Source organism: Bos javanicus, chromosome 10 (assembly GCF_032452875.1).
Source record: "Bos javanicus breed banteng chromosome 10, ARS-OSU_banteng_1.0, whole genome shotgun sequence".
Classification (NCBI taxonomy): Eukaryota; Metazoa; Chordata; class Mammalia; order Artiodactyla; family Bovidae; genus Bos; species Bos javanicus.
In genome coordinates, this window is record NC_083877.1 from 20,655,194 (window position 1) to 20,679,722 (window position 24,529).

General features: G+C 50.8%; 1 protein-coding gene and 1 long non-coding RNA gene across 2 annotated transcripts; one reads left to right on the plus strand and one right to left on the minus strand.

The window, feature by feature from the left end:
• Positions 1-4,219: 4,219 nt before the first annotated feature.
• NFATC4 (nuclear factor of activated T cells 4) lies at positions 4,220-13,565 on the minus strand. Its single transcript, XM_061430320.1, has 11 exons — positions 13,462-13,565; positions 13,158-13,286; positions 10,975-12,070; positions 9,387-9,549; positions 8,583-8,782; positions 8,103-8,275; positions 7,534-7,674; positions 6,515-6,570; positions 6,134-6,260; positions 5,358-5,939; positions 4,220-4,635 (listed from the first exon to the last, which is right to left on the minus strand). Exons 2-11 carry the CDS (start codon positions 13,255-13,257, stop codon positions 4,568-4,570), a joined length of 2,706 nt encoding a protein of 901 aa, XP_061286304.1. The 5' UTR covers positions 13,258-13,286; positions 13,462-13,565; the 3' UTR covers positions 4,220-4,567.
• A 762-nt stretch (positions 13,566-14,327) lies between these two features.
• Positions 14,328-16,448, plus strand: LOC133255767 (uncharacterized). Its single transcript, XR_009739043.1, has 2 exons — positions 14,328-14,945; positions 15,036-16,448. It is a non-coding gene; the product is annotated as an uncharacterized LOC133255767 (long non-coding RNA).
• The last annotated feature ends 8,081 nt before the right edge of the window (positions 16,449-24,529 follow it).

Genomic DNA, 24,529 nt, shown 5'->3' on the forward strand with positions numbered 1-24,529 from the left:
GTGATCCCTTTGCAGTCAACAACACCTTGTTCTCTAAGTATTCTCCCTGCAACCACTGATCTGTTTTCTATCATTTTGCCTCTTCCAGAGTGTCATGTAAATAGAATCACACAAAATGTAGCCACTTGAGTCTGGCTCCTTTCACTTAGCAAAGTGCGTTTAATGCTTATGTATATCGTTGCATGAATCAATAGTTCATTGATTTTTACTGCCGAGTAGTATTCCACTGTACGGGGCTTCCCAGGCAGTGCTAGTGATAAAGAACCTTCCTCAATGCAGGAGATGTAAAAGACACAGGTTCAGTCCCTGGGTCGGGAAGATCCCCTGGAGGAGGGCATGGCAACCCACTGCAGTATTCTTGCCTGGAGAATCCCATGGACAGAGGAGCCTGACAGGCTGCAGTCCACAGAGTCACACAGAGTTGGACACGACTGAAGTGACTTAGCACATACGCATGCATTCCACCACATGGACATACTACACTTCATCTGTTTACCCACTGAAGAACATCTTGGTTGTTTCCAGTTTGGGTTGTTAATGAATAAAGCTGCTATACACATTTGGGAACAGACTTTTGTATGAACATATTATTTTATTTACCAGGGTCAATATGTAGGGAAGAGATTGCTGGTGGTATTGCATGGCAAGTCTATGCTTAATCTTATAAAGAATACCCACACTGTTATGTCTTTAAGTCTTGTATAGTCAAGAGGTTCCTTCCCCATATCCTTTTTTTCCCTTTTCTTTTCTTGAAATGTTTTGTGGAATCGACCAGACAATGATGCCATTAAAACCATCTTCCAAAAATATACCAAACCCCTACATACTTCCCAAATTGCATCTGGAGTTTCCAGGAGGTATGTGAGATGTTACTCCTCTGCAGCCTTCTTCCCGACACTTACCAGGTCTGGCAAGGGGTGCTCCAAGCAGAGCCCAAACCAACCTGGAAGCCTGCCCAGGGTGCCCTCCCCACGTGCCTTAGAGGTCCAGACATCCAGCCAGAGAAGGCGACTCGAAAGTTCTAGGGCAGCTCGTCCTGCACCAAAGCTCCAGGCTGCCCGGAGACCATCTCAGATTGTCCAGGGAGCAAGACAGAGTCGGGTGAGGGGAGTGGTAAGCTGCAATAGCAAGAATGTGTGTGCCTTTCCCCTCCCCCAGCACACCTTTCCAGGTGACCTTCCACCCAGAGTAGGCCAGACTAGATCTGTGAGAAGGGGGCAGGGAGCTGTTTTAGAGCCTGAAGTGGGAAGGAATGACCCTTAGTTGACAAGCAACTCTAGTTCTCAAACTTCCTTGTCCTGGAGAATCACCTAGAGTACTGTTTAAAATGCTGAAACTCAGGCCTGCCCCCAGAGAATACAACAGAGCAGGTCAGGGGTTGCCTAGGAATCTGTATGAAGAACAAAAATGAAAAAATAAATAAATAAAGCCAAAAACCCTCCCTAATGACTCAAACACAAGTGATCCTCAGACCACACTTCAAGAAACCCTGGCCAAGAAAATGTTTTCTGGCACCAACCGAAGATCCACCCCCCTTCTCCTCTCTCCCCCAACTCCAGCCTCAGGGAGTTGGATGTCTTAGGAACCTGGGAAGAGACAATGACCCTGGGAGCTGACCTACTTTAGGACTCTAATGGGAAGAGGGGTTAGGCCTTTAAATTGTGGGCCCAGAGGGCAGAACAGTGCCCTGGCAGAGCAGTCACAAGGAAGCAGATGAAGAACTGTAAGGCAAATCTACTGTACCAATCCCAACCTGTTGCTGTCGTGATTTAGTCACTAAGTCGTGTCTCTTTGCAACCCCATGAACTGCAGCACACCAGACTTCCCTGTCCTTCACCATCTCCTGGAATTTGCTCAGATTCATGTCTATTGAGTCAGTGATGCTATCTAACCATCTCATCCTCTGCCACCCTCTTCTCCTTTTTGCCTTCAATCTTTCCCAGCATCAGGGTTTTTTCCAACTCATTGGAAAAGTATTGAAATTTTAGCTTCAGCATCAGCCCTTCCAATGAGTATTCAGGGTTGATTTCCTTTAGGATTGGCTGCTTTGATCTCCTTGCTGTCCAAGGGACTCTCAAGAGTGTTCTCCAGCACCACAGTTCAAAAGCATCAGTTCTTCAGTGCTCAGCCTTCTTTATGGTCCAACTTGCACATCCATACATGACTACTGGAAAGCCTAAGCCCAATCATCTAGTGGGAAAGCGCCCTTTACCTTTGGATAGGTTTCCCACTATGGCTACAAAGCCCCTCAGAATCCAGCTGCTGCTTCCCCCTAGTCCTTACTCATGGCGCCCCATTTCTAGAACTTCACCAGTTCTATGAGTGTGCCAAGGCCCTGATTTGTGGGCCCTCCCTCCAGATATAGTCCATTTGGGGGTACTGCCTGGGCCTGCCCTTGCCCCACTCTCAGCCCAGTCAACCCCCAGGTCATGCTTCAGATCTCGGTCTAGAAGTCAACCCCAAAGTTCCCTCTGACCCCCACAGCTGGATGGAGCATCCCTACTCTCTGTATCCCATATTAAAATTATTTATTGCCCCCCACCCATCTGACATACTGTCTGTATAAAACACCTTTACTGAGTTGAATTGTTGAGTTATAATGCACTGTTTTTAATCTGTCACCCCATGAGGCCACGGGGTCCTCCAGGACCCACTAGCTGGCATTTAGTAGCTGCTCAATAAATGCCTGGCAGTGAATGAATGGCAGTGCCCTGGCAGAGAGTAAAACAGTCTGCCTGGGGAGGCAATGAGCCCTCATCACTAAAGCCTTTCATTCACACAGGCTGATGCATCCCCTGTCAGATCTCGCAGGGGCAGTTGAAGAGTGCTGGCTAGGACATGTGCGCCCTGGGTCCCTCCTGCCGTGGGAGCACTGGGTGACCACACTAGCCCTGCTGGAGGATACCTTTGAGGAGCAGCCATGCCCCAGCGAGCCAATCACCTGATGTCAGTCTGGTTCGCAGCAGTTTGTGTTCAGGAAGATAAAGCAAATTCATTGCAAATCAGCAATGACCAGACCAGAGGTCACCCTGGTTCTCTTGTCCTCCATTCCAGAGCCAGCTTCTGTCACACCCACTCCTGAATACATGGGGACTTGCCAAGCCTGTCTGGACACACTGGACACAGAGAGGCCCCACCAGCCTTGAGGCAAGGCAAGTTCCTAATACCTGAATATCTCTGGGCCGTGGCCCCTGCTGTGTGCCAGGCTCTCCCCAACCCACTGGGACTTGGGCCCCCTAGGCTGTGAAGACAGGGGGCCATCCAGCTTTCCCAGGCTGGGCTTGTCAGTGGTGATAGCTGCACATATAGAGCCGGCCGGAGTTCAGGCAAAGCCAGGGCTCCCAGGGAGCTGCTTAGCTTCCTTCAATCTACCTCTGAAGCATGGATCTTTCCCAAATGTCTTCACAGTCCCCGAAGAGGGCAGAATCCAGAGCACGGATGGGCCCAGGCCATTCCTCCCTCAGCCCCTACTCTGCTCCAGAGAAATAAGCTTCGGGGGCCTGACCCCCATGGGTTAGGACATCTGAGGGTGGGCTGGGGGCAGGAGCCCAGGAGTGTAGCGTTCAACCTGCTATTGATTAGCTGTGTTATAAAGGGCAAGTCCATTTCCCTCTCTGAACCTTTGAGCTCTCCTTGATAAATGAGGGAGAGGGACTAGACAGGTGTTTCCTGACCCTGGCTATGAATCAGAATCATCTCAGTGATAGTAAGAGAAAGTAACTTGAAAATACACAGATTTTCCCAAAGCTCCTAAAGGAATCTGAATCCCCAGGGAGGAGAGGTTTACAAGCTCTCGCTCCCAACCTTGCCCTGGTGGGTCAGGGGGAGGCTCTGTTGTTGGTATTGTTTAGTCCCTAAGCTGTGTCTGATGCTTTGTGACCCTATGGACTAGAGCCCGCCATGCTCCTCTGTCCACGGCATTTCCCAGGCAAGAAGATAGAAGTGGGTTGCCATTTCCTTCTCCAGGGGATCTTCTCAACCCAGGGATAGACCAGTGTCTCTTGTATTGACAGGCAGATTCTTTACCACTGCACCACCAAGGAAACCCCCTAAGGAGCCTCTGGGACCCTTCAAACCCTCCCCAGCCCCCTGCACCATGACTCTGGGATGCGGTCTTCCCAGCCACAGCCCACCCCTTACCAGGTTCTAAGCTTCCTCCAGCCAGGGCTAGAGTAAGCTGCCCCATATCTCTCTCTCCAAAGAGTTCTGGAGCCGGAAGCACTAGTCAGCGAGCAGTTTATTAGCCATCAGCCTGTCCGGGCCTCCCCACGCCGAGGCCTGTACACAGTCTAGACAGGGCCTTCGCTCCCGGCAACCCTCCAGTCCTCATGTGCAGGCCCCACCCAGAGTCCACCCCCACCCCAGTCCTCCACACTCTCCTGCTCCCACCCCTTCAAGGCAGCACCAGATCAGGGGCCACACCTCAGCTAGAGGAGGGGAGAGAGGGCAAGGGAGAGGAGGCGAGAGCTAGGGAAAACGGAACCAGATTGGCCCCCAAGCCTCTGGAACCACCACCCCAGGACAAGGGAAAGTGGGTAGGGCTGGGAGCAGGGTGCCAGGCGATGGTTCAGGCGGGAGGCTCTTCTCCAGGAGGTGCAGGGAAGCCACTCAGGTCTCGGCCAATGATCTCACTCACTGTAAAGGAGGGGCAGTTGAGAGACTGGGAGCAGGGCAGGTCGCCTCCTTTTCCAGAGACCCCCAATCCATTCCAGGCAGGCCTCCCTCTAGGATGCCTCTAGATTTCTCCTGCACTGGCTGGCTTCTCTTCCACTGGGCCTCAGTTTCCCCACTGTGTCCTAACCGCTCTCAATCAAATCTTGCTCAACTCTGTCCACGTGGGCTCTCGGGCCCTCATGCCAGCCCCTTCCTGCTGGCTCAGCCCGCACTGTCAGCAGGGCCGGAAGTGGGTGTAGCCGATGGGAAGAAGAAGAGTAGAAATAAGTGTCCTCATCGCCACTCAAGACCACAGTCACCATGTTTGGGGGGAGGTGAGACAAGGGAAAACTTGACTGAACACCAGCAAACCACTGCCCCTCTCTGAAACTCAGTGTCTGAATCTGCAAATTGAGGGAGCTAGATTGAATGGTCTTGCAAGTACTTCTAGCCCTGTGTCTTTGTGATCTGGAGTCGAGGGCCTAGGCAGAAGGGTGGGGCAGGTACTCCCTGCCCCCTTCAGAATTAAGTTAACCGGAGTCAGCTGGCCACACGCACCAGGCACTTGCCTCCTGAGGCCCTCCAACTGGCCCCGAGGGGCCATCAGGGCCCAGTCTCTGGAAAGCCAAACTCCAGCCCTCAGTAAACATGCAGAGCAACCTCTTGCACACACTCACACTCGCAGCCCTGGGTCCCACACCCACCTTCCTCCAGCGTGATACCCTGGATAGGGACACTGTCTCGGAAGCCGCTGCCGTAGCCACCCCTGGATTTCTCCTGCTCCGGAGCCCCCTCCCCAGGGCCGTAGCTTGGCCCTACCTCACTGTATCCCTCAGCAGGTGGGGGGTGAACACTGCCCTGGGGAGGGAAGGGGCCTTCAAGTGGTGGGGATGAAGGCATCGGGGGCCGGAAGGGGGAGGGAGGAGGGAACTGCAGCCCCAGGGGAAAGGGGGAGCCCCGTCCTCCATAGGGGTCACTAGGGAAGGGCCGGGGAAGGAGAGAGACTGGAGGTGGGCGGGCACAACCTGTGGCACCCCCAGTCTCAGGGAACATCCGCAGGCCGGGTCTGTAGGATGGTGGGGGCCCCGTCTGGGGGTACAGAGGGGGCGTGCCATAGCTGAAGCCTTCTGACAGGTAAGGAGTTTCATAAGCAGGGTCTTCATGGGGATAGGAGGGGTAGGGGGGCCTGGGTGGTGAGAAGTCCATGTCAGAGCCAAAGGGGGGGCCCGATGCTGAGGGGAAGCCCCGGAGAGATGCATCCGGCAGAGGCTCCTCCTTGAAGATCACTGGATGGAGGGGAAGCAGGAGGACATGCTGGTGAGAGGGCTGGCAGTCTCCCCACCACATACCCGCTGACCCCACCTCTCCAGCCCAGGTTTCATCCAGCCCTTAGCCCCTCCCCATGGGGCACTGCATCCCTCTGCCCCTGCCTTAGCCCCCACATCCCCACCCTGCCACCACAGGCTGTACCAGAACGCACCAGGCAGGAACTTGAAACTCTGGGTAGGACTGCGCTTCCTCCGCCCATTGGAGACGTAAAAGTAGACCTGGACCGGCCGGGACACGCGCTTGTTGCTGTACTCAGGGACGGCCAGGGTCAGAGTCACCTGGGGAGGAGCAGAGGATGAGGCACGGAGCCCTCTGGGATCTAGGCTCAGCCCAAACACCACCTCCTGGCTTTTTCCATTTGCGAAGGAGCAAAATTCATCCCCCAGAGGTGTCCCTGCTTCCAGAATGGCCAGGATGCCTCCTCTAGCAAAGAACAGGTCACTTCTGGAGTCCACTCCCAAGGCAAGGGAGTCAGCTGAGAATTTCCTGACTTCTCCCACCCCCAGGGTGGAGACCCTAGGAACACGGGTACCTCATTGCTCTGCAACCGGTTCACCGTGGCCTCCTCCTCCCATTGCAACTTTCCATCTGTGCAGAAAGAACAGGGAGCTCCAGCCCAGCCCCACAGTCCCTGCCCACTGCCATTTCCCCTCTTGCTGAGCTAAGGCCACACTCAGAAGGCCCTAACAAAGCCTGTTTACTCAATCGAATGGAACAGCCCACTGCCTGTTTACTCAATCGAATGGAACAGGCCGGGTTTACAACTGTCTCCAAGATCTCAAGCCATCAGTTGAGCCAAGAGGAATGGCAGGACCAATCCAGGGACCATAAAAAACTCCTGAGCCCTCCCACCCAACTCCAAACATCATCCCCTCGCATGATAGAGCTGGAAAGAAGTTCAAGGGTACGAAAGGGTCTCAGCTTGAAGGGAGTCAATAAGACTCCAAGTCTCAGGACCCAGAACCTCTGACTCTGCTCTGATATGGTCCTACGGTGCTAAACTTAAAGGCAGGGGCTGGGGCTCTGAGCAGGCAGGGTTAGGGGCGAGCTGAGCCTCAGGCTGGGGGGTGTACCTGGGCCCCTCAGTCTTCCCTTCTCACCCCTGCAGCTCTATGCTGGATGCCTCACAGGCTCTTGTCATCATAGCTGTGCTGCCAGTCCGGAAACTCAGGAGGGGCTCAGGGTCTGGCATAGTCCCTGAGGGCTACGGGTATAGTCCCTGAGGGCTATAGTCCCATAGTCCCATAGTATAGGGCTATGAGTCCCATAGGGCTCAGGGTATAGTCCCCTCTTCCTTTCTCATCTTCCCTGTCCACATGAGGGTAAATTAGCTCACAGCTGACTCATCTTTAATAAAAAGAATGTGTATTTCTTACATTTATTCACCATCTTGAGCATTTCAGATGGCTGTCATATGCAGGGGAAGCAGTGCAAGAGGAAGGGCATCTTTCCGTTCCATTTTACAGATAAGGAAATTGAGGCTCCACTTGCTAGTGCAGAGACTGTTCACCCTCCCCGTTCCAAGCTCTCCCTCCCAGAATGGGTACTCACCAGGGCCCCTCTCGATGAACACCACCTTGGAGTCTGGCAGGAAGTTGGAGCCAGTCAGCACGAGCTCCTCCCCTCCCCTGACAGAGCAGGCACTGGGGCTGTAGGCCTCCACCTGGGGCAGCTCCTGAGCTGATCGCTGGGCTGCAGAGCAGTGCAGGAAAGGCCTGGCTGGGCTGCTATGGAGAGGACAGGCTCCTGCGCCCCCACCCTGCCTAGGATAACTGCCACAGAGCCTGGAGGAGCCCTCCTCAGTGGCGGACACACAAGAAAAACAACAGTCTTCCTGGGGTCACACAGGCCAGGTAAGGAACCCCTCCTGGGTGGAGAGAGAGGCCAAGGGGCTGCCCAGGGGCAGATGGAGGCTAGGGTTGCTCTGGTCCAGCCTAGGGGCCGAATCTGCAGCCGGGGTAAAATAGAACACTTCCCCCAGCCCACCCACAATAGAAATAAAGGCTGGGTCCCTTAGGGGACCAGCCAGGCACGGCACACTGCGGAGGCCATGGGCAGACAGACACACGGACAAGAAGTTAGCCAGAGACAGAAGGATGGCACAGGGCCTCTTTGCTCACAGCACTCGATGGGTACCGATGCTGTCTGCACCGAGACAACCTTCCCGCTGCCTTGGGGCACGTGTACTCGGAACACCAGCCGCACGCGTGTGTTCTTGCGCCCAATGTCCGTCTCGCCCTTCCGCAGTTCAATATCTGAATTCCGCAGCTTCAGGATTCCGGCACAGTCAATGCTGAAGCCAAAGAACGGAAGGCAAGCCCTCCCATCTGAGGCCAGAAGGGGATGCCTCCCAAGAAGGGAGTCCCCATCCTCCATCCAAAGCCCTAAATGACCTTCTCTGGGAGATTATGGGGGTGGCTGTTTTAACCCAGAGTGCTCCCCACCCCCAAAGTCCTCCTCTAGATAGTAAGAGGGCCTGACACCTCCTAGGGATGATGTCTAACTCCTCTGGGGAGAGGAAGAGTTGGCCTAGCTTAAACCCCATGGAAAAGGCTAGTCCTAAAGCCCGGAGACCAGAAGGAGATGGAGTGAGAACCTACTTGGCTGCCATGTTGTTCTCAGGGAGCAGGGTCATCTCCAGCACCTTGGTGCCGCTGACTACGGCTTCGTAGCTGGCCGTGGCCACCATCTTGCCGGTGATGCGGTGCACCTGATAGAAAGCGTGGGGCCGCAGGTTCCTCTCGTCCGCCGTGCCGATGAACATCTGCAGGGTCAGGGGCTTCTCGCTGTAGCCCAGGAGCTGGCAGAGGGAGACGGAGGCCACCCGGCTGAAATTTCCCCTGTCTCATCCTTCACCCACCCCCAAGTTTTCAGTCCCCCCACCCCCCACCACTCCAGAGGAGTGAAAGATAAAGGACATCCTGGAAGGGATTCCCGGGGGGATTGGGCACCAACTCTCCACCAGCTGGGGAGAAAACGTGGCCTGGAGTTCACAGTGTTATTCTTGGAATGAGGCCCAAACTGGGCTGGGTGAAGGGGAAAATCTTCCAAGAGAGACTGGCCCAACTGGACAGAGACAACCTAACTCCCAGTGAACTTTGGCCTCAGCCTAACCCCTCCCCCACATCTGGCAGCCCACCATTTTCCAGAGTAGACAGGAGGCTGGTGTCCCATGGGATGAATGGAGTGGGGGTGGAGGCACAGAAGAGTAGAAAGTACATCCGGGTCCCTGAAGTGCACCCTTCCTCCCCAGCACTAGTCCCTCCCCCAGGCCGCCTGCAGGGTCATTGCTGAGAGGGAGTGTGGGAAAGGGCAGTGCCATGGGTCTGCACAGCTGCGGCCCATCTGCAGGGATCTGGGACTGGAGAAGAGACAGGCTATCAGGCCTGGCTTCTACCACTTACCTTCACTACAGGGTGACCACCAGGGGCTGCTTTGACAGCTCCCCGGCTGCCCTCTGTCTCATAGTGGGCCCGGTGGTGGGCTCTGGGCTGTACCTCGATCCTCAGCTCCAGCTGCTCATACTGGCTGGGCAAAGGCCAGTCGAGTGGGGGTAGGGCAGAGGTCCTGGAGAGAGACACAGAGAAGCACTGATCACCTGCAGCCTCAGACCTGAGTCAGGGCAACCCTGGGTCCCAACTCCCAGGGGTGTGAGGGAGGAAGGGGCGGGGTGGGTTTGAGAGAAAGGAAGTCAGAGCAGAAGTAAAACGGTCCACAAGCCTATAATCAGGGGCACTATGGGACAGGCCTCTCAGAGGCCCTCGAGATAGGGGGGTGGGGGACACCAGGAGTGAGACTCCCTTCTTCCCAGCTCTGAACACTGGGTCTGGTGGGGGTGGGGCAAGGGTTCCCCTGGATACAGAGGAACCCCAAGATGGGGTTCCTAGATGGCAAGAGTCAAATAAAGAAGCACAAATTCAGGGAATTCCCTGGTGGTCCAGTGGTTAGGATTCTAAGCTTTCACTGCAGGAGGCACAGGTTCCATTCCTGGTCTAGTGATCAGGAGCTAAGATCTCACATTTCAAGTAGAACATAGTGGGCTAAGCAAGCCAGCAACTAACAGAGCAGGGCCTGATCGCATCCCTTCCCAGGCCAGCACACTTTCCACTAGTTGGAGCTGGACAGGTGGGTTCCAGAGAGCTGGGGATACAGATGTGCAACTTCCCTGTAGTGAGCACCCAGACACTCTGCGCCAGGGGATCTCAACTGGTAAGTGCCCGCAGGTGATACTCGGCAATGTTTGGAAACAACTAAAAAGTTGTTACAACTAGGAGAGTGGATAGAGGCCAGGATGCTGCTAAACATTCTACAATGTCCAGCTCAACCGACACAACAAAGAATTATTCTGCTCAAAGTATCAGGAGTGCTGAGGCTGAGAAACCCTGCCCTACAGGAACCCAGAGGAATGGGTGTTAAAGTTTCTTTCCCCCAGGAAATTTTTCTGGATGAAACCAGCTCAATCTGACATCCAAGATTTAGGATTATAGAAATAGACACGGTTCTTTGAGGGTGAGAAGTGTAGAAGGGCAGTAAGAACTGCTTGTTTGAACATGAATTCTTTGACTTGCAAACACATGCTACTTCATCTAAATTTTGCAGATATACTTTTAAGCCACAAGTCAGGGCCAAGGAATTGAGTTAGAGAAAGGGGACTTCCTGCTGCCCATTGCAGGGCAGAATTCCAGCCCAGGATCCAGCACAGAGCTGAGAGTGGAGGACGCCTAGAGGAATTCCTCCTTTACCTAGGTGGTCCTTCTAGGGCTCCAGGGGCTTTTTCTAATATACAGGGAGTGACTGACCTTCGGCAAATCATCTGTCCAAAGGAGATGCCTGTTAAAAAATTCTTCCTAAAACTGAGTGAATGGCAGCAGTCAAGCTGGTAGTAGAGTCTCTCTTCTGTGCCCTAGGACGTTTTCCAAATTCATCCCTTGACCCTCCTACTCCCTGGGTGGGATGGCTGGAGACAGTGGTGATTTCAGGCACAACCCTCACCTGAAGATGGGGCTGTGTCCCCCGATCCGGGCCTTGGACCACGCCAGTGGAGAAGGCACCGCCAGGTAGTCCATGCCAGCCGCCTCCTTCCGAGGACCCCCAGGAGGAGCCCCGGCCTCCTCTGCTCCCGAGGGCAGCTTCCCATTGCATGGGGCAGGCTCCTCAGACCGAGACAGAGCCACCGCCTGCTCGCTGGAAGTCCTCCGGGTCTTCTGGGGGATGCTTTCGGCTGATGGGGCTCCCACATAGTCAAAGGGGCCAGGGGAGCCAGGGTCCCGGACCAGAGGCAAGGGGGGTGGTGGAGGTGGTTCAGGCCCCTCCTCCCCTAGGCTGCCTCGGCGGGACAGAGCTGGGGAGGCCGAAGATGGGGTTCCGGAGCTGGAATAGCGCCTCTTGCCACATGGAGAGGCAGGTCGTGGGGAGGCTGGGGTGGGCCCAGGAGCGCTGAGGAGTAGCCAGCTATCCTCTGGCCCCCGGCCTCCAGGACTCGGACCATACAGGCTCCAGGGGTCATCGGGGGTCCACGGCCTTGGGGAGGCCCGGGGTGAGGGCAGTGGGGAGCCCAGGCCAAACCGGGAGGCTGCCTCATTTAGCTCAGACTCCACCTCGTCACAGGCCGCATACAAGGCTGCCTCGTCCGAGGCATCCGAGAAGAAGCTCCAGGAGGACAGGCTGCTGCTGCCCGGGCTCGGACTGAAGAACGGGCCCCCACCCTGCCCCCCTGCCTCTCGGTAGCCTCCAAAGCCTTCCGGTGGGGGGTAGTCCCTGGGGGAGCCTTCCCCCCAAGGATCTGGGTTGTCCTCCAGCGCAGCTGGTGGGTCGGGAGTGGGAGAGATAGAGGTGATGCGGATGCTGGGGCACTCAAGAACACGGCCTCCCCCAGCCCCCCCGGAGCTCCCTCCTGGCCCCCCCAGCCTCACTGACCGGGCTGGCTGGCTCTCCCAAGTGCCAGGTGAGGGGGCCGGGCGGGGTGGTGGGGAGTGCATGCCAGGCCGAGGGGGTGGAGGCCGGGGAATGCCAATGGGAGCAGCGCCATAGGGAGGGGGCTCCCCCAGGGCCAGACGGCAGCATGGTGGGGTGTCCTCTGAGTCCAGTTCTGTGGAAAGGGAAGGAGACAGAGACAGGGATGACACAAAAGGCGGGGAGAGAAAGAGGCAGGTGAGATGTCTAGGTTCCTGGAGTGGGCAGCCACCCCTGGCCAGTATGCTACCCCCGCCTCAGCAAAGAGAGGTCTCTGAAATGCCCTTCAGAGCCACAGAGACAAAAGCAGAGTTGGACTTGGGAAGGTGGAGAAGATAGATCCAGAAGTGCCGGACCTTTTCCTACTCAGAGAACCTCAGGGCTCTGGCCCTGGGACCTGGGGTACCAGACAGGGGGCGGGTCTCAAGGCGGGTCGAGAGGGGCTGGAGCTGGGTTTGGAGGCGTGTTTAGGGAAGCATTGGGCTGGGCTGGGGGCGACTCACACATGAACCCAATTAGCAGCGGTTCCCAAACCCCCAAACGGCGCTGGCAGGAGCCCCAGTTGCCATCGCAACGGTGGCCAGGGGAAGGGGGGCTCCAGGGCTGTGATGACGAGGGAAGGTGGCTCCTCCCTCACTCCCCCCAATCCGGGGGCGGGGGTGCAGCGAAGGGGGTGCTGCGCGCCGGCCCGGGGAGGCGCGGGGGGGCGGGGGCGCGGGCTGCGCGGATTCCGTGCGAGCGGCGGCCGCCGCCCCCGGCTCAATCCCAGCCATCTGCCTCTCATTGCGGCCAGACGGGGGAGGGGGAGGGGCGCCCTGGCGGGGCCTGAGAGCGCCCCCAGCCCTCGGCGTCCCGTCTGCGGGCCCAGAGCTCCGTCCCCGAGGGGCAAGCTCCAGAGCGTAATGTCCCCTTTCCCTGGCGGCGCCCTGGGCTCTCAGGACCGTGTTCCCGCCCGCCCCGCATCCCAGTGACAGTCGGCCCTGCCGAGAGGCGGCGCGCAGCCAACGGCACCCCCACCCCCACCCCAGTCACGACCTAAAAAGGAGAAAGTGGTGCCGGGCCCCCAGCCTCACGTCTGCAGATCCCCCCGAGCCCCGCGACTCCCCGCAACCTCTGACCCCCTCATCTCTCACCCCAGGCTCTCTCCCCTGAAGCCCCCAGACTCAGGACACCCGCCCCCTTCCCTCACGGAGCCCCAGACTCCTTCCCAGCCCCGCACTGACCTTCCCCCGCCCCACCCGCGCCCAGCGGGGGGGCCTCCTTTTCCTCCCCGAACACCAGCTTAAACTCCAGCTCCTCATCCTCGCAGCTCGCTGCCCCCATGGGTCCGGCCGGAGCCCCCAGGTCCCGGTCTGGGCGGGAGGGGGGATCTCAGGAGGCTGCAGTGTCTTGACCGGCGACTCCCTCCCTCCCTTCTCTGAGACGCCCCCTCCTCCGCCGCTGACGCCTCCCTCCGGACGCCCCCTCGTTATTATAGAAACTTTTCCAAACTTTTTTCCCCAAACTTCTTCAAAGTGCCCCCCCAACCTGTCTCTGATTGGCTGCCGGGGATGCTCCAGCCCCTCCTCCAGGGATGAGATGGGAAAACCACGCGCCCCTTGTGCCCCCTCCCTCCCGCAAGCCTCCCCGTCTCCCTCCCTCGGTCCTCTCTCCAGTCCCTCCCCCTCAAAAAAAAAAAAAAAAAAAAAGAACAAAACTGAATTGGAAAACGGTCTCTCCAGCGTTGGTAGGACCATAATGATGCCTATTGGCCCTCAGTGGTGACAATCATTTCCCGCAGGGCGCAGTCCCACCGCAATCCCCAACTTAGTCTGAATTCGAGGGCTCTGGGTTCGAATGCCTTAAAGGGGCCACATCCTGGGCCCACAGTGTAGAGGGCCCACGGAAGACCCTTTCTGAAGAGTTGTGCAGCCAGCCAGCAACTAGCAAGGAAGCACCACATTTTATCCCCTTTCCCTTGTCTAAGGGCAACCAGGCTCTGGGGTGCAGAATGGCTCCAGGCTGCTCTGAAGTGGAGAAGGCCATTCCTTTGAAGTCCCTAGCCTGAGGCCGCCCCGCCTAAGCCTTCTGGAAGGAAGCCTTTGCCTGGCCGAACCAGCCCCTCCACCGGTCCATCTCTCCCTGTCCCCCAAAAGTGAAGAAGAGTTATTGGTCTTGAGGCACTGTTCAAAGGTCCATGACTCCTGATGGGCGACAATCCAGGCCGGACTTTACTGCTGTCCTAGTCCCAGCCACCCGGAGGGGCCATTAACTAGCCTCCAAGGGAAGCCGGCTCTCTCCTCCCTAGAATCTTAGTCGGGAATGAATCTCGGTTCCGCTGGCATCCCGCTCCAGCTCTCCTGATAATCCTGGCCAGGTTTACTGGCGCCCAGCAGTCCTAAGACCGGGTGGGCCCCTGGGTTGGACACCTGTCACCTGGGCGGGAGAAGGAAGAAAGACTCGGACTGGAGTTCCTAGAAAGGACAGGCATATTGGGGTCCTGTTGTGCGGGAGGGATTTAAGTCGAAATTAGTTATTCAGATGCCTGTCGGTTAGGGTGGGTGCATGGGTGTTGGTACCATTCCCCCTACGCAGACCTTAGGCTACAAACCTATCAGCAGGCCGCAGCTACCTTTAACCTAAAGACCTCCAGCTGAGGGCCCAGCCCGCAGCTGAGCTCGGGCCCCGCACCGAAGGGGTTAAGCGACGGCCCTAGGCTCAGACGTTTACAAACACTCGGGAGCCGGGCGGGGACCGCGCCCGCTACTCTAATGAGAAACAGGCTCAGCGGGGCCAGGGCGCAGGGGAGGGCTGGCCCGGCCGGCCCGAACTCCGCTGCGGCCGAGGCGACTGCCCGCCCCCCTCCCCTCCCGCCCTCCCTCCGGCCCGCCCTGGGGACCCCCCAGCCCCGGGGGACCCCAGTGACGTGCGGAGCTGCCCCGGCGGCGAGCCCAGGACCGCGACGCCGGAGGGGCGGGGAGAAGAAGCCAGGCCGGCGGGGAGAGAAGAATGTTCCGAGGCCGAGCGGGGAGGTGGCCTGGTTTGATTTTTTTTTTTTTTTTTTTTTCCTTTCTTTGGTTTCCCGCTTTGGTTTGTCGCCTCAGGTTACATTTCCCTTCCAGCTTCATCATGGAAATAAAGAAAGGAGAGACCCAAGGAGAGAGAGAGTGAGGAGCATCCTGAGACGGACTGCCAACCCGCACCTAAGAGGCTGACCGAGGGCCGTGGGAAGCCGAGGCAAGGCGGGAAGGGGTAGAGACCCTGCCCCTGCTCTAGCTCACCATCCCCGACACGCCGCCTACGCACCCCGCGGCCCCCCCGCCCCCTGCTCCGCAGCACTAGCAGACGTGCGCATTCTTTTCAAATGTCATATTTCCTTTGATCCTGGGCAGCGTTTCTCCATGTGTCTGGCTCAGCTCCTGCCCAGCCAGCCGCTCCCCCCGCCCTCACCCCACTCTGTGTATTTTCCTGAGGTCCCTCCCCCTCCTCCCAGCATCTGGAAGGCCCTGAGGACTGGCGTTGGCGCACATTCCCCTGGAGACTCTGGCCTCGCCTTCCAGTGACTCAATTTCCCCTCTGCGGGTGGGGGCCGGGAGGTGTGGTGCGGGCGGAGAAAAGAGTTGTTGCGCGTAAATGTGGTATGAACAAGCCTGCAGACTGCTCAGAGCGCCAAGCTTTCCTCGTGGGGCAGAGGAGGGGGGGCTCCCCTCGACTCTGAAAACCCTCGGATCTGTCTGAACTGCAGCTAAGGGATGGAATTTATAATTTCTGCGAAGTCCTGCCCGGGGAAAAGTGGGTAGTTGTAGGTTTGGGTTGCTCCGCACATCTGCCCCCTGGCGACCACAAAGACCCAGCCGCCCTCCCTCCCGCGAGTCCGGTCTCTCGACCGCCCGGCCTTGGTCCCCGATCCCCTAGCTCGCACATCTGAGCACAGCTCCTCTTTCTCACCGTGTGTTCGTGGAGCGTTGACTTCCGCTCTCCACTTTCACAAGCGTGACTCAACGGCCTTGGAAGCGGACTTTTCTTGTTGTTGTTGTTTCTAAATTACACAAAATACAGTCTCCTTGTAAAGGATTCAAGCCATGCAAAAATATATAGTAAGCTGTGATCCCCCACCATTTTGTCTAAGTTTATTAACCTGTATATGGTACATATGGCTGGGCTTCTCAGGTGGCTCAGTGATAAAGAATCCTCCTGTCAATGCAGGAGGCACAGGAGACCCCGGTTGTATCCCAAGGTTGGGAAGGAGGAGGAGGAAGTGACAACTCGCTCCAGTATTCTTGCCTGGAAAATCCCATGGACAGAGTTGCCTGGAGGGCTACAGACCCTGGGGTTCCAAAGAGTCAGACACAGCTTAGCGACTGAGCTTGCACACACGCATGCCTGCCCTTTTTGTGTATGTCAGACCATGTTGCAAGCATTTTTCTTGACTTGCTTTTTTTTTCCCCCTCAGTTAACAAATGACTTGGAGATCTTTTCCTGTCAGTACATGTACATCTGAAAATAGTAATAAAAACACTCCTCTTCATTTGAGATTGGTGAGAAAGCTAGGTCTGGAACCCAGGTTTTCTGGGTCCTTGTCCAGTGCTAATTCTACTATACCACATTTTATGTAGGAATCTGTCTTAGAGTGGCCTTCCCCCACCGCCGAAAATCAAACCCTTAAAAAAGAATGAGATGATGCAGGTAGGTTATTGTGGAGAGCAACCACAGGGGACAAAAATGGGGAACTGGGAAGAGTGAAATGGGAAAGCGGAAAAGCCATCCAAACAAGTGATGTGGAGCTGGTGGCCACCTCGAACAACTGGAACATTGTCCCAGCACTTTCTGTGGAGCCATACAGAATGTGATTCCAGAGACAGGATATTCGTCTACTCACCCTCACCCCCAGTGGTCAAAAGTTCCCCTTTAACTGTTAATTCCCTCACTCTTCCAGCTTTACACAAGTGTCAGAAAACGGTAGGTATTCCACAGTGCTGCAGCAAAGACGCCCCCGAGCAAGAGGCGAAAAAGATAGGAGCTATACCTGCAAGCTGGTACTCTCAGGTGACAGGGGCAAGCTATTGGTTGCCATAGTAATAGCTGGAGTAAAAAGATGGATGGAAGATGTGTCCTATCTAATCTTTAATTCACACAAAAAATATGTATTGAGGAACTTCTGTGTTTAGAGGCATTTCTAGGCATTGGGTGCCTGTATTTATAGACCGAGCCTCCAAGAATTGTTGGGTATTATCAGGTTAGAGATACATTTCATACTTGACATCTCCTTCTTCCTTTCCCCCTAACTGTACAGAACTGTTTTATTCACAGAGTATCTATCTATCTGTACTTACTTATCTATCTCCTTCCTTTGCATTCCCTTCATTGCCATTCCAGTGTAGACCTTGATTTTTTCTTAGACTCTCAATAACAGTATTAACATCAATGACATACTTCACACATTTGATAACTGAAGCATATAATTTTTAAACCCTATCTATATGATTTTCAGTATTAATCATGTATGAAACAATAATAGCCAGACAAATTGGAAAATAATAATTTTCTTTTATTGACTTTATATGCTCATATGTTTAACAAGGCAAATAAATATATCTATATATATGTCATATAGATATAGATATACATGCCATATAGTTACAGATTATCTACATATATATATATATATGGCAGTACAAGACAGAAAAAAGCAACAGATTAATAATTGTAATTTTATGCATATAATTTTTATTTTAAATATAAAGGGAAAACATACACTTACATATTGGTCTGTCATAAGAATGAATTATAATGTTACAACTTCTGTCTTAATTTTTGCAAATTTGTCAATGATTTTGTCAAAATTGATCTTCACATATAGACAGTATAGCCAGATTTGTTGATCTCACTTATGGCTGATCAAAGAAAACTTTAATAGTCTTAATTTTTTGAGATATAATCCATATACCATAAAATCCACTCTTTTGGAATATACAACTCAGTAGGTTTTAGTATATTTACAAGGCTGTGCAACCATCACCATATCTAAGTCCAGGCTATTTTCATAACCCCCCAAAAAAAGTGCCATACCCACTAGCAGTTACTCCTGATTTCCCCCTTCCCTTTCTCCCTGGAAACCACTAATTCACTTTATGTCCCTATAAATTTGCCTCCACTTAGCCTAATGTTTTCAAAGTTCATCCACTGGTAGTACATACCAGTATTCATTCCTTTTTATGACTAAATATTTTAATTTAAAAATATTTTTCACAGACACCAATAGAAAAAAATCTAAGGAAAAGATTGGCACAATTCATTAACAATCCCATTTCACAGTAAGTTCCAAAAATTGCAATATGGTTTTGTTTCTCCTTGAAGCTAACAGCTTTCAGGTGCCTCCTTCACTGAAAAGTTTTAAATACAAACACTTCACATTTTTACTGTAATAGTTTCTATTTCTGTATAACAAATCACTTTCAAAACTGGGTGCCTTCAAACCACAATGATCATTTGTTATCTCGCATAGTTTCCATGAGTAAGAAATTCACTAGTGATGAAGGCTCCTTATCTGCTCCACAACGTCTGGTGAGAGACTTGAAGGCTAGGAGCTGTAGCGGTCACATGTCTAGCTATTGACATTGACCGCTGCATGAAACTAGCCAGAACAACTGGTTGCACCACATGCATATGACTGTTCGGTGTGGCTTGGGCTTCCTTACCAAACAGCAGCTTTGAGAGCATGCTTCAGGTAGGCACTACATTCTTTTCATGACCTAGTCTTTTTTTATATATATAATTTTTTTCATTTATTTATTTATTGTTGGCTGTGCTTAGTCTTCATTTCTGTGCAGGCTTTTCTCTAGTTGTAGGGCACAGGTTTCTCATTGCAGTGGCTTCTGTTATTGCAGAGCAAGGGTTCTTAGGTACTCTAGCTTCAGTAGTTTTGACATGTGGGCTCAGTAGTTGAGGCTCCCAGCTCTAGAGCACAGGCTTAACAGTTGTGGCACATAGGCTTAGTCGCTTTGTGGCATGTGGGATCTTCCCAGATCAGGGATTGGGATTGAACCCATGTCTCCTGCATTGGCAAGCAGGTTCTTTACCACTGAGCCATTAGGGAAGCCCATGTCCTAGTCTTGAGTCACAAGCCCCTGGCCAGAATCAAGGGATGAGAACATAAACCCCCCACCTCTGGGTAGAAGAAGTATCGGTTATATTGGAAGAAGAGCATGTAGAATGCACTAAACACATACATATGGTCTTCTTTAGAAAATTAAATCTGTCACCATTTGGTCATAACAATCCACATTCCTCCCACATTCATCCTCTCCCCATAAGATCTTAAAGTCTCATCCCATTACAGCACCAAGCTCAGGCACAAGGGCCCAGATCTCATCACTTAGATCCTGGACCTCAAGCCTGAGCAAATGCTGTTTAACAAACCACCCTGATACTTAGTGGTTCCTTCCAGCTACATATTATGTAATTGGGAGATAAAATATAAAGGTGAAAGTTATAAACTAATAAAAATGTTTAACAATAACCAATAATTCAGGCAATGTAACAAAACAATTCTATCCATAAGAGATGGTTGGTTGGAAGCAACAGAATATGGCTCCCTGTAACTTAAGCAAAAGAGGAACATTTTGACAGGAGAGATAGCAGAACTAAGAGAAAAGGAGAATCCTTATGAACTTGGGGCTTCCCGGGTGGCTCAGCTGGTAAAGAATCTGCCTGCAATGTGGGAGACCTGGGTTTGATCCCTGGGTTAGGAAGATGCCCTGGAGAAGGGAACGGCTACCCACTCCAGTATTCTGGCCTGGAGAATTCCATGGACTGTATAGTCCATGGGGTCACAGAGTTGGACACAACTGAGCGACTTTCACTTTCGCTTTCTTCACTTATGAACTTGGGTTGAATCTCTCTTGGTCATAGTATATGATCATTTTTATGTATTGTTGGAGTCTGTTTGGTAATATTTTGTTAAGAATTTTTGCATCTATATTTGTCAAAGATATAGGCCTGCAATTTTCTGTTTTGATAGTATCTTTAATTTTGGTTATCAGTGTGAGAGTAGCTTCATAAAATGTTTTTGGAAGTATTCCCAACTCTTCAATCTTTTGGGAGAGTTTGAGAAGAATCAGTATATGGTCTTCTTTGTATGTTTGGTAGAATTCACCTGTGAAGTCATCTGGTCCTGGACTTTTGTTTGTAGGGAGTTTTTGTTTTGTTTTGTTTTTTGGCTATGCCAGATGGCATATAGGATCTTAGTACCCCCACCAGGGATCAAACTCACAGCCCCTGCATGGACTCAACCACTGGACCATCAGGGAAGTCCCTGTAGGGAGTTTTTAAGTTCCAGATTCTACTTCTCTTCTAGTGATTGGTGTGTTCAAATTATCTGTTTCTCCTTGATTCAGTTTTGGTTGGACTATATGTTTCTAGAAAGCTGTCCATTTCTTCTAGGTTGTCAGATTTGTTGGCATATAATTGTTCTTTTTTGTTGTTTGTTTGTTTTAATTTCTGTAGTACCAGTTGCAATTTCTCCTTTTTCATTTCTTATTTTATTTATTTTGGTTCTCTCTCCTTTCTCCTTGTTGAGTCTGGCCAGAGGTTTGTCAGTTTTGTTTACCCTTTCAAAGAACCAGCTCTTGATTTTATTGATTTTTTTCTATTGTTTTTTTAATCTCTATTTTATTTATTTCCTCCCTGATTTTTATTATTTCCTTCCTTCTGCTGACTTTATGTCTTGTTTTTTCTTCTTTTTATAATTCTTTTAGGTGGTAGGTTAGGTTGTTTACTTGAGATTTTTCTCATTTTTTTTTTTAAGGAAGGCCTGTATCACTATGAATTTCCCTCTAAGAACTGCTTTTGCTGCATCTCATATATTTTGTATGCATTTTGATTCTCATTTGTCTCAAGGTATTTTTTAATTTCCTTGTTAATCCTTTGTTTTTTTAGTAGCATGTTGTTTAGTCTTCATGTAATTGGGCTTTTTTGTCCTTTCGCTTCTTGTGGTTGATTTCTAGTTTTAGTCCATTGCGGTCAGAGAAGATGCTTGAAATAGTTTCTATACTCTTAAATTTATTGAAGTTGGTTTTGTGCCCTAGTATGTGGTCAGTCCTAGAGAATGTTCCATGTGGACTTGAGAAGAAAGTGATTTGGGGGGTGGGCGTGGGGGTGTAATGTCCTGAAAACATCAATTAAGTCTAACTGTTCTATTGTATCATTTAAGGATCTCTGTTGCCTGATTGATTTTCTGTTTAGAAAATGTGTCCTTTGATGTTAAAATCTTCTACTACTGTATTCCCATCAATTTCTCCCTTTATGTCTGTTAGCATTTGTGTATGTACTTGGGTGCTCCTATATCGATGAGTGTATTAATAAAATCCTCTTCTTGATTGGTCCTTTTATCATTATATATTGTCCTTCTTTATTTTTCTTTATACCTTTTGCTTTAAAGTCTATTTTGTCTTGTATGAGTATTATAACTACCACTTTCCTGTCACTTTCATTTGCATGAAATATCTTTTCCTGTTCCTTCACTTCATCCTGTGTGTGTCCTTTGCCCAAAGGTGTGCCTCCTATAGACAGCATATGGTAGATTCGTGTTTTTTTAATTTTAATCCAGTCTGCCACTCCATGTCTTTTGATTGGAGCATTCAGTCCATTGAATTTAAGGTAATTGTTGATACATATGTATTTATTGCCATTTTAAACTTTGTTTTCCAGTTGATTCTTTGTTTCTTCTTTTGCTTCTTTTTGTGGTTTGATAATTTCCTTTTATTTCATGCTTGTTTTCTCTTCTTTTTGGCATTTGTGAATCTATTGTATGTTTTTTATTTGTGGCTGCCCTGTTTTTCAAGTATGTTAGCCCCTACCTACCTGTTTGCTTTAGGCTGATACAGCCTTTAGTATTGCTGTATTCTTTTAGTTTTTGCTTGTTTGAGGCCCAAACACATTCTGAAAAAAAAAAGAAGAATCTGCATGTTCTTACTCTCTTTTCCCACATTTTATGATTTTGATGTCCTTTTTTTTCCCCACATTTTCCTGTTTAACCCTTTTGCTGTTCCTTTTTTTTTTTTTATCATCACTTTCACAAATAGGTGTTTTTTTCCCTTTGATCTCTATACTGGCTAATTTAAGTGATTTACTTTCCAATTATGATTTATTTCTTCCTATATCTTCTTGCTTCTTTTCTATATAGAAAAGACCTTTCGCTATTTCTTTTAGGGTAAGTTTAGTATTGCTGTATTCTTTTAGTTTTTGCTCATCTGAGAAATTACTTATTTCTCCTATTATAAATGATAATCTTACTGGGTAGAGTATTCTAGGATGTAGATTTTTCCCTTTTAAGACTTTTGAATATATTTTTCTACTCCCTTCTGCCCTGCAGTTTCTGTAGAGAAATCAGCTGACAGTCTTAGGAGGGTTACCTTGCTATTAAACCTTTTTCTTTTTCTTGCTGCCTTTAGGATCTTCTCTTTACTTTTAATTTTTGAAACTTTTATTGTAATATGTCTTGGTGTAGGTCTGTTTGGGACTGTCTGTGGTGGACAATCCCCTGTGAGCACAGGCTCACGCATCGCTGGTAGGAGTGTAAAGTGATACAACCACACTGACAAGATGTTTAGAAGTTTCTTCAAAAGTTAAATATACCTATCATGTGACTGAACATTCCACTCGTAGATATTCACCTGAGAGAACTGAAAACATAGGCCTATACAAAGACTTGTACATGACATGTACATTTGTAAGAGCCAAAAAGCATTGTCCATGAACAGATGACCTGATGAAGAAATTGTGGTACAACAGAATACTACTCAGCAATAAAAAGGAATAAACTATGCATGCATGCTATCACTTCAGTCATGCCCAATCCTTTGTGACCCTTTGGACTGTAGCCTACCAGGCTCCTCAATCCATGGGATTCTCCAGGCAAGAAAACTGGAGTGGGTTACCATGCCCACCTCTAGGGGATCTTCCCAATGTAGGGATCAAACCCGTGTCTCTTATGTCTCCTGCACTGGCAGGTGAGTTCTTTACCACTAGTGCCACCTGGGAAGCCCGAAACCATTTATACACACAACAGCATAGGTGAACCTCAAAATAATCACATTAAGTGAAAGAGATCAGATAAGAAAAGAAAACATGCTATGTGATCCCATTTATATTAATAGAAAATAGAAAAGGCAAACCAATCTAAAGTGACAGAAAGCAGATTAGTGGTTGCCAGGAAAGGGAAAATAGCATAGAAAGGCAGAGGCAAAGATTAGAGGGAAGTTTCAGATGTGATACATATGTTCACTATCTTAATTGTGCTGATGGTTTCACGGGCACATAAGTATGTCAAAACTCATTACATTGTACACCTTAAATATGGGCAATATATTGAATGTCAACTCTACTTAAATAATGCTGTTAAAATATTTAACTTAAAAAAGTTGATAGGAACTTCCCTGATGGTCCAGTGGTTAAGAATCCAAGCTTCCAGTGCAGGAGACATGGGTTCAATCCTTGGTCAGGAAACTAAGATCCCACATGCCAGAGGATGAAATAAAAAAAAAGAAAGAAAGAAAAACTGATAAACTTACTTGATTGATTCAAAGTCCAGCTTCCAGAGGATTCTTTCAGAGGATCTCACCCATAAAAGAAAGCAGCTGAAAGAGCATCAGTTCAGTTCAGTTGCTCAGTGTCTGATTCTTTTTGACCCCATGGATGAAAGAGCATAGACCTGCCTTTTTAAAGTTTTTGTATGACCTTAGACTGTTTACTTAAACTCTCACAGCTTCTCATTTTCTTCATCCATAAAATGGGGCTAATAATAATCTGCCTCACAGGTTTGTTGCTAAAATTTGAGTGAGATAACAGATGAGAAAGCTGTAGGTACATAAAACATGATTTCCCATTTCCAAAGGAGTTAGATTCATTTCTGTTCCCACTTTTGCCCTCTTCCCTTCCAGACAGGGAGGGATCCTAGACACAAAGACATCCAGAGGATAAACAATGAGGAGGAAACATGGCAGAGGGCTGGGATTGTGTTCCCCTGAAAACACCGTCTGAGGCCAAAACATGAGACTTCCGGAGGGTGGTCCCAAGGGTCAGAGAGATGGAGTAGAAAATGTGAGTCAGGGAAGGAGATGATGCCCCGAAAAGCCATCTATTGAGCTAGCTACTGTTGTGGAGCTCAGTCCTGTCAGAGATGCTCTGAAGAGTAATAGGGCATAGCTCAGAATTGACCCTTTGGGGCTCTCCTGGTGACTCAGTAGTGGAGGGTCTGCCTGCCAATGCAGGAGACACAGGTCTATCCATGATCCCGGAAGATCCCACATGCCACAGAGCAACTAAGCCCTGAGCCACAACTATTGGGCCTGCGCTGGAGAGCCTGAAGCCTCACCTAAAGAGCCCTCATGCTGGAACTACTGAGCCTGCGCACCCAGAGCCCATGCTCTGCAACAAGAGAAGCCACCACATTGAGAAGCCCACAGACCGCAACTAGAGAGAAGCCGGAGCAGCAACAAAGACCCAGCACAGCAAAACAATAAGTTTATTTATTAATTTTTTAGATGATAAGGGCCTTCCCCAATGGCTCCGCGGTAAAAGATTCTGCCTGCAATGCAGGAGACACATGAGACATGGG